This window comes from Macadamia integrifolia, chromosome 9 (assembly GCF_013358625.1).
Source record: "Macadamia integrifolia cultivar HAES 741 chromosome 9, SCU_Mint_v3, whole genome shotgun sequence".
NCBI lineage: Eukaryota > Viridiplantae > Streptophyta > Magnoliopsida > Proteales > Proteaceae > Macadamia > Macadamia integrifolia.
In genome coordinates this window covers 3,088,762-3,098,626 of record NC_056565.1, presented here as the reverse complement: position 1 = coordinate 3,098,626, position 9,865 = coordinate 3,088,762, and the positions used below count along the sequence as shown (strand labels likewise).

Sequence of the window (9,865 nt, the reverse complement as noted above, 5' to 3'; positions counted from 1 at the left end):
TTTTTTTTTTTGGCTGACGATCGGCTTCTAGGCCTTCGGCCTAACTAGTCCTGCTAGCTGGCTCGTACTAACCCCACAATCACATGAACCAGATCATACTGGAGTTGAATGAGAACCATTCAACTTTCACTGAAGCGCTTCCTAAGGTGAAGGTCCCTTGCCAACTCAGCTACCCCTTGGGGTTCTCTCTCTCTCTCTCTCTCTCTCTCTCACACACACTCACACACACACACACACACACACACACACACACATTATGCCCCGTCCTCCTCCCCACCACAATTTCCAAAACATAGAGAATCTTATACACCCACATGTAGGGGTGCAAGTTTGGCCCTGACGGCCCGAACCCTATCTAACCCGATTATGAGGGTCAACCTGGTCCAGCCCAACCCAACCCTGACTGGGCCTGAGTTGAGACCGAGGCCTAGCTTCACCCAAGCCGATTTTACCTATGATCTATTGTTGTGTTTTGTAATAGTGTTCCCCTTCCCCTATGCCCACATCATGTGTTACACAAATCATACTCTTACCTATTGAGATAAGATGACCAAATGGCCAAACTATTTCCTCCCTTTTTTTTACATAGCTTATCTTTGTGTCTCTTGTTATGTATTGACATGAACTTTAGATATGGTAGCAACATGAAGAATTGGGCCAAAATTTGTCATGTCCAATTTTTGGGAGATGTAGTGATGCCAAGCGATTAAAAGGTCTATTTTATAACCAAATTGCCAACCTTAATTGTTGCAAATTTATGGATTATGGGTGGACAAGGGCTTGCCATAGTCTTAAAATCTCCCCCACCCTTGGTAAATATAGGCCTAACATTTATGAATTTTTGTAAGAAAAAAATTAACAAAAAAAAAAAAAAAAAAATGCAGGACGAGTCAGGGTCAACCCGGCCCAACCCTGAGTCCGATAGGGTTGGACCTAAGCGTGAACCGTATAGGGTTGGGCCTAAGCGTGAACTCGATAGGGTTGGGTTAGGCTTGGGTTAAGTTTTGAGGACCGAGGATTGGGTTAGGATTTTAAGAAACCCGGCTCTGTTTCACCCCTACTCACATGGTAATTTATCTATTTATTTAGTATTATACTAGACTCTTTTTATTCTTTTTTGTTTTTTGAATAAAAGGATCCTACACCTCAAATTAAAAACCCTTCTTTAATTAAATAGCAAAAAATGATTGAACTGCAAATAACAAAAAGCATTGTAAGAAATAGCAGGGTAAAAAAGACAGTAGCTTTAAGGATATCCAAAAAAATATTTCACTCCAAAGTCCAAACTAGTCTGGAAGAATAGAATATTACATTATTTGAACATAAGAAAACACAAGGCACAGAAAACATATATGTAAAGGCAACCTGGTAGGGTGATAGCAGTACACTAATTAATACATTAAAAAAGGGTGTCCGGCCAGTGCATCACGAGACTCACTACGATGCTATGGCTTTGTTAGCAGCCCGTACAATTTTACTAATAGCTTTCTCAATAATTTTGGTAAACCTAAAAAGACCAAAGCCCATAGCGGATAATAACCAAAACTAACAATAACAGATAATTCAATCGTTGAAAAGGCAGTGGACGTGGGATCCTTGTAAGAATAATAGAAAAAACCAACAGTACGAGGTAGTAATACTGCCCTTAAGCCCGCCAAGAACGCTATTGAAGTGCTGAAAAGCGCTTGGTATAAAGAAAAGATAGCAAGTTTCAATAAAAAGGAAAAATACTTGCTGCCACCTGATGCGATGAGCATGAGTATCAAAGAGGTAACCGATGACCCCATAGCCACAGCATCGAATACTAGAAAAACTCTGAAGGATGCATTGTGCAGGAGTACAGGCGTTCCATCAGTGGAATTGTAGCCACCAGGGACTTGAAAAACTGCTGCAAAGGTGACGGTGGCAATAAGAGATGCTACTATTTGGAGGGTTGTCACCTTATTCTTTTCGACTGATTTTGGTGGTGGTGTTGCTGCTGCTGCTGCTGCTTACTTCCTCTGCTTGCTTATCCAGGTTGGTGTGTATTCGCTTCTCATTAGTTACTCTTATGATCCATTTTTCTTCTCCTCTTATGCTACTTGGTGGCATAAGAGAAGTCTTCAAGGCAAGCTGGTTGAAAAATCGCTGCATGTGTAACTGCAATAAGAAAGTAAAATTTCAATGAAAACTACTCGTGCATGTCAATTTGGGGAGGGGTTTCAATCTTCCTCATATCTGGTGCCAAGGTGGCTGATGAGTATGGACGCATGCTGGTTACCTCGGTCGGCATGAACACATCGTGGGGGGAGATGATGAGCTCTATAAGCCGTGATTCTAATGAGCGAACACCATTACAAGAGCGGCTTGACAAATTAACCTTGGCAATAGGGAAGGTTGGTATGGCAGTTGCATTCCTTGTTCTTGTAGTGTTGTTGGTTCGTTATTTCACGGGGAATACAGAAGATGATTATGGAAATCAAGAGTTCAATGGCAGCAAGACGAAGATCAATGACGTGTTGAATGCCGTGGTTCGTATCATTTCTGATGCAGTCACCATCGTGATGGTGGCGATTCCAGAAGGATTGCCGATTTGGGAAAGATGAAGGATTTCCTAGGTGTGGAAGTGGCTCAGTCAAGGAAAGGAGTTTCACTGTCACAACGAAAATATGTTTTCGATCTTCTTTCAGTCGCTCTAAACCTTTCGATACTCCCATGGATCCCAATTTAAAGCTTACGGTTGATAGTGGTGATGTTTTTGGGGATCCTGAGAAGAATTTGAGGCTTTTTGTGAAACTAAATTATTTGGTTGATTTGATATGATATTGCTTTTCCTGTTAGTGTGGTGAGTCAAATCTAGCAAGTACTATAGAAGATAATTGTATATACCCCCCCTTTTTTTTTTATTAGGAATCAACAAAAAGAAAATTATTAAACAGAATAAATAGGATATAAATGAGGGAAAATACGAAAAAGCAAAATGAGCTGCTCATCTAGCTTTGGCATGATCATCAACAGATAAACAACCCCCAAAAATTGGAACAAGTGTTGGCACCCAACAAGAACACACATGCAAAGGAACCAACTTCCTGACATAATATGTGAGGTTAGCATATTGAAAAAAGAAAAAAAAAAAAAGAGGCTCACCGCTTTAATAAAAGATGATAATCCCTCGACGATAGGGATTGTGTTCAGGAAAATCTCATCAACTGTCTGGCCATTCTTGTTCCTCGCCATTGTGTCGACTCTTACATTTGAAATAAAAGGTTCCATTAGCTTGATAGAGCCTTGTTCAGCGAGGAGGTGGAATGGGGTGTTTCCATCTTCATCTGGCTGGTTTATGAATTCCTCACGCTCTAGTTGCTCGAAGGCAAACTTGATTTTATCCAAATCCTTACTCATCACAGCATAATGGAGAACATTTCGACGATTTGTGTCTTGTAACTCCCCAAAATCTGGGCAGCATTCGATGAGCTCTCGAAATACCTCAATGCTTGAGTTAAGAGCAGCGATGTGAAGTGATGAGAGACCATCTTTATCCACCTTATATACACTGGAAGTATCATGACTAAGCAACTGTTGTACTATCTTGTGGCTTCTTTCCAATGACATTGCATAATGAAGAGCGGTCCTCCCATTTTCATCTATCTTATCAGCAAGTTCTCCTTTCTTCACTAAGAGTACTTCCACCACATCTGTTTTTTAGTTGTTCAAAACAAAGAAAACCTAAATTAATAATGTTTTGCTGCTCATGAATTTGCTGGGATGGCTCCAAACAAAAAAAGTAAGAATCAGTAGCAATCATTGGGGAAAAGATGCATTTGTAAGAGAAGAGAAAAAGGAAGTTGTTGGGGGTATTGTATCTTGTATTCCATCACTTGCATTTGCGGGCTGATTCCGAATGATCGTTAAGAAGGCACCGTAGGCCTCGATGTCCAGAGGAATCAGCCCACCTTTCGCGTTTATCTTGGTTACTAGGCCTTGCCGAACTAGCAAATCCATGGTAGGGGATCAAGAGCAATAGGCACGGGAAAGTTGTTAGGGCTATATGGGTATTTTACTAATTTATTTATATAGGGTTTTACTATAAATTTGTAACGATGGATCTTTCTCCATAATCAATCTGAACGGTGTTAAGACAAGCAAATGTAATCCTATTCTCCATTGATAGTGAAGCGTATTTCATCTAACCTTGAATGTATGTAATCTTATTGAACCATGTATATCTTTATATATTTACAATTTCATTCAATTATTTTTGCATCGTATTAAAATCTGATTTTCTACTAAAATACATGCGGACAATAGGGAAGCACGCAGAAGAAAAGTAATATTGTAGAAAATTTCACCCCCCAAAAAAAGGTATTTCAAAAAATTACCTAGATGCACCTCAACTATGGCCACATGTAAAGCCGTCCGGCCATGTGGTCCACTATGAGCCGCAGATGGACAAATATCCAAGATTTTGTTGACAATATCCAAGCGTCCGTCTCTAGCAGCTAGGTAGAGTGGAGACTCCCCACCTTCCGCATCAGCATCATAGTTGGGATGCCCTAAATCATGAGGGTCTGCCTCAATCAACAACTCCACCATCTCAAGGTCATATCTTCGCAAAGCTTCATGCAGGGCTGTGTTTTTGCTCTTATTTCTCATCCTAATCATCTCTCGAGCAAGTGAACTATTTCCATTTTCGACGTCATGGTCTTCAAAAGGCCAAGGTAGAATCTTTTCGATGAGAAATTTAGCTATGGAAGTGTGCCCTTCTCTGATGGCCACATGAAGGGCAGTATCACCTACTAAGTTCACTTGTGTGAGAAGCGATAGCCTTCTACCGTAGTCTGTGTCGCCTTCTAAACCTGTATTGTGTTCAAGAAGAGCAGCATACACTTCTTGTATGAAGTCTATGTGACCAAAACTCACAGAGACGTGAAGGGCCGTGTTCCCTTTTGGAGTTACTCTCAGTAGTCGGCTTGAATCTCCTGTCACTACTTGTCTGAGAAGTATAACATCACCAACTTTTGCAGCTCTGTAGAGTTGAGGATCCATGACCGCGTATGCCTTTCTCTGAATCTCTTCCACTAATTAAGCTAAGAAGTCTGTGCCCTAATCCTATCCACCTCAGTTAATTTTCAGTCAAGTTGTCTCACTTAGCTTCAGTCTTTCAAGATGTAGACTCTCTACCCGATTGCGTGATCCTTTTGGCCTCAAGGTGTTTATGTTAACTTTTTGTCAATGGCAGACCCTATGATAGAATATTGCATGAAATGAAAAATGGCGTTTATGCAAACTTTTTCTCTTGGTAGACCCTATGATAGGACATTACTTTAAATAAATAAAAAAATCATTTTCTCAATTTTGTCCTCAATTGGCACTCTAAGATAAAACTTTGCAATCTTCTATCACATAGAGACGAAAAAGTGTCTTTCACCGAAAGAGAGTGGAAATGGTGAAGCATTACAAAATGGCCAAGAGCACGTCATCTCTTGGCATGACTCTTGGTGTTACACAAAAGAGAGTGGAAATGGTGAAGCATTACAAAATGGCCAAGAGCACGCCATCTCTTGGCATGACTCTTGGTGTTACACTTAAATAGAAATGGCTAATAGGAGAATAATATTAATAAGTTATGTTTAACATAGTGGAAGGGCCCGTTTGGTAACACTCTAGAGATGATCTTTTTTGTTTTAAATTCTATTTTAGAACAAAAATGGATAAAAAAAAAAATTGATAATTCCTCTGTCACTTCTGTGCCCAAGAAATAAATGGATCCAAAATATCATCACAAGAGTGGGATTCAGTTATGAGATGATAAAAATAAAATTGAAAGATAGTCCTAGACAAGCCCGATAAAATCCTCACAAAACCTACATCACACGACAACTTGAGGGCCCGCTGCTTGTGACCTCTGTTTTTCGCCACAGAGAGGGAGGTACCGGACGACGAACTCGACGCCGCTGCTTGTGAAAACCTGCTGGACGACGACGTAGAAAGCGACGCTTCCCACTCCAGGAAGCCGCTGCTTTGTGAAAACCTTCTTGCAGAAGATCAAACAGACCTTCGTTGCAGAGATTTTTCTACCCCTCTCGCCCTCTGAAATCCCTGCTTCTCCTTGGCGATCGCTGAGTTCGCTGCTCCCCTTCTACCCCTCTCGCCACCTGAAATCGCCGCTCCCCTTCTCTCACCTCTGAGATCGTTGCTCCTTTCGGATCGTCCTCTGAGTTCGCTGCTCCTCTGTGAATCGTTGTTCCCCTGTGTTCCATTGTTGTCATCACTCTCTCAGGTTGGTAAATGCTTAAATTGATCTTAATTTATTATTATTATTATTATTATTATTATTATTATTTTCCTATGTTTATGGTTAGATTATGAGTTTCATTTTGTTCATTTGTTATGTGTCTTTGATCTGATATGGTTAGATTATGAATTTCATTTCATTTGTTCATTTGTTCATTTGTTCATTTGTTCATTTGTTCATTTGTTCATTTGTCTTTGATCTGTGCTGTTATACCTGCATGTTATCTAACATGTTCCTATGTTATTTTTGGCTTTTCCTTGTCGCAATATTTATCCCTTTCTCCATGTGCTCTGCACAGATTCCTCTTAGGCCTTGATGCATGTGTATGTGGGATTGCCTTTGACCGCATCATGGTTAAATTAGAATAGGAGTTTGTGGATTTTCAGCATTTGATTTTAGATGTAATGCTAATATGGTTGGGAAGAAGATCATGAAGTAGATATAAGAATTGTTATGTGGGATGTATTGTATTGATGTAATGCTAATCTGGGTCAAGGTTGTGGCAAGTTTGTTTGGATAGATAAAGAAATAAATAGTCCTTATGCATGCCTAAGTACACCATCATCTGGGCAAATTCAACCCTCATCATCTACAATGACTAATCCCTCATCGGATTATATAAGAGGGTTCTTGGAGGGAACAATTGTAGAATTAGAGAATCATACAAATAGGATGAAAGCCGTCCCAGATGCCATTAACAAACTTGATCTGAACAATGATGGAAAATAATAGCACTAGTCCGAAGGAGTTTTAATTGGTTATTATTTTATTTACAATGAGACCTGGAACTTTGTAGTATTTATACAAAAATTCTATGTTATGGTATTGTAACCATATATATTTTTTTTCTTCTTTTTATCCATGAAACCATGTATTTTGATATTAATTTCATTTTGATATGGTCATTAATGGCATTTGTGTAAATATTAAAATAATGAAGAAAATGTGTTAGAGAATAATTCTTACCAAACGCCATTTCACTCCAAGAACTGTACCAGAACGGTTTTGGAACAAGTTTACCAAATGCCCAAAGAGAGTGAAAAAATTATTAATTAATGAGGTAACATAAATAAATGATTTTGCCAAAAAATGACTTCTCAGAATAGAATCGTTACCAAACAAGCTGAGGTAGCATTTTTTCTTTCTACAACATCATTGAAATTAAAAATAGAATGAAAACAAAAAGAGTTTTGTATCGTGTTGGGAGTCAAAATGTTATATTCTTTCTTTAGGTAGAACATATATTTTATTCATATGATCAATTGGGAAAAGTTAAATAAAAATGGATGATGGATGCTCGAGTCCGGATCAGGTCCGTTGTGATGAGTCTACTACGATTATTGTGCAACATGTGTCCATAAGAGACGGAGAATGGAATCTCGTTAAAAGGCCCTTTTATTTTTACATTTTGCATCCAAAACTAATCACATAATAAAGTGGGAACCACATTGTTTTGTTTTGTTTTGTTTTTTATTTTGTTTTTTTCATTTTTTTTTTTTTTTTTTTCGTTTTTTATTTTATTTTTTATTTTTTTTTTATTTTTATTATTTTTTTAAATCTCATCCTTTCTTCTTCTTGTTCAGTGGTCGAACATCACACCCCTATGCAACTCGCCGCCCATGTTCCATCTACAATCCCTCTATTATCCACTCTCACCCTATCGCTCAACTGCACCGAACTCCATCCACAAACGTGACGGATTTTTCTGATTTTTTATTTTTCATTTTCTCCATTAACAAATGTACTGCAAAAAATAATCTTTCAAGAGGGAAAAAATATGACTGTAACAAGTAAAAGCCGTTAGATTGAAATTATTTCAATTAAGTCTTGACACTCTCAGTTGACGATTTGACCCTATTGAAGAAGAAGATCGACTCGAACGATTTCTAATAAAGGTCCCACAAAACTTTGATGTGGATTCAATACTTTTTTTTTTCTTTCTTTTGTGGGTTTGCAAGGGAGGGTCGACAAGCAATGGTGGCTCAGAATCCATTTGATAATGTTTCTAGAAACGCATTTTTATCGTTTTTGTGTCTAGAAATGACAGAAACGAAACAAAAAACGTTTGATATAACTATTTCGTTTTATTTGTTTTCAGAAATAGAAATAGAAATTTCTACCTATTAATGATTCAAGAAAGACTCAGCGAAACAAATAAAACTTGTTTCATCGTTTCTGGAAATGACTCGTGATCATTCTTTCGTTGGTTACTATTGATTTCTAAAAATATGACTTATTAAATTCTTTTAATTTTTTTTTTTTTTTAATAAAAATTTATGTCGTTTCTTAAATAGAAACATTATCAAGCCCTCAATGTCCTCCACAGAGAAAGAGAGAAAAAAGGGATAGGCGGGAGAGAAATGAGAAGAGGAGGTGATGGGTCTTACATTTTGATTAAACAAATTGGTAAAATATATGGAGAGGAAAACGAGAGATATTGATAACGGAAGAAGATAACGGTTGTATTCTCTATTCTCTTCTTCCACCCCTTCTTGAACACCTGTCGCATAGCAGCCTTATTAGGACGGTCTTGTGATAGGCCGATAGGACCTGATCCGGGCTTAAGCCGACACATCTATTAAAGAGCTTTCATCAAAACCTAAACACGTGGCAAACAACATGCTAATGCACGAGGACAATATTTTAGATTCGCATACACGAGGCCGGATCAGGTATGCGATCTCGTACACTTCCGATCCTGCCACTTGTCAGCTTGCTGCTACAAGCATAAGTTCCAACCATTGATCTAATAAGATTATTGGTCATTAGTCGTCTCAATTAGCAATCGCAAATTAACTTGGGTGGGTTAATTATTTAATATAAAAATGGGCCTTTTTGCACCTTGAAAAAATAAGTGAAAAAAAATCTGGGCCCTACCAAGCAACCTGAAGAAAGCAAATGTTTAGTTCGGGTTCAGGTCAGGTTCGAACCCAAGTTTGATCAGAGCATGCCGAGTGTTAGTTTTGAACCATTTTACATGAAACAACTGTATCCCAATTGGTAATATTAGAGTAGCTCGATATCATTTCTAGGTATAAAATGAAAAACATGTGTGCACTAGAGTTACGTGTGTGTTAGAGAAATCGATCGGACGATCATGCGAACGATCACGTGCCATGATCAAGAACCCAAAACCCCCACGAGTAGAACAAAGACCGGACGAAAAAACGAGCGGACGGATGATCTAGAGGCACGTGAGCACGCATGTGCCCTGTCAAAGACCTTGCGCGATCCAAAACCAGACAATCAGGAGGCACGTGAGCGTGCACATGCCTAGTCGAAGACCTCACTCGAGTAAGGACAGATGAGCAGGCGATCAGACGGCCGGAGTCTTGGTAGACAAGCACATGAGCATAAAATAACCACGAAGAAAGGCTCCACACGAGCACGCAGGGAGACAATAAGATGAAAAGATATGAACAAAAACGGAGAACCATACGCACTACCGGTACCATGACATATACACAGTCACACTTAGTTCCTAAACGGATTATCGTTTGCGCGCTAACCATGGTCGAGTAAAAAACTAGAACTCCGGACTATGGTTGAGTCAAACACTAGGACTTCAGCCACCTGGCCCGATGGTAATCA

At 38.9% G+C, this 9,865-nt stretch overlaps 2 protein-coding genes and 1 long non-coding RNA gene across 4 annotated transcripts in view; 1 reads left to right on the top strand and 2 right to left on the bottom strand.

The window, feature by feature from the left end:
* Positions 1–1,323: 1,323 nt before the first annotated feature.
* On the bottom strand, positions 1,324–5,284 carry LOC122088752 (ankyrin repeat-containing protein At5g02620-like). Its single transcript, XM_042658075.1, has 3 exons — positions 4,359–5,284; positions 3,127–3,674; positions 1,324–2,139 (listed from the first exon to the last, which is right to left on the bottom strand). The coding sequence occupies exons 1-3, from the start codon at positions 5,023–5,025 to the stop codon at positions 1,942–1,944; spliced, it is 1,413 nt and encodes a 470-aa protein (XP_042514009.1). The 5' UTR covers positions 5,026–5,284; the 3' UTR covers positions 1,324–1,941.
* A 501-nt stretch (positions 5,285–5,785) lies between these two features.
* LOC122088542 lies at positions 5,786–8,199 on the top strand. Of its 2 annotated transcripts, none has more exons than XR_006143091.1 (2): positions 5,786–6,259; positions 7,858–8,199. It is a non-coding gene; the product is annotated as an uncharacterized LOC122088542 (long non-coding RNA). The 2 variants fall into 2 exon arrangements; XR_006143090.1 differs by lacking the exon at positions 7,858–8,199 and adding an exon at positions 6,573–6,820.
* A 94-nt stretch (positions 8,200–8,293) lies between these two features.
* The window catches only part of LOC122089005 (ankyrin repeat-containing protein NPR4-like), a 3,396-nt gene continuing 1,824 nt past the window's right edge, over positions 8,294–9,865 (bottom strand). Inside the window, exon 3 of the mRNA XM_042658412.1 lies at positions 8,294–8,308. Within this exon, the coding sequence (XP_042514346.1) occupies positions 8,294–8,308 (15 nt within the window). The remainder of the gene's footprint in view (positions 8,309–9,865) is intronic.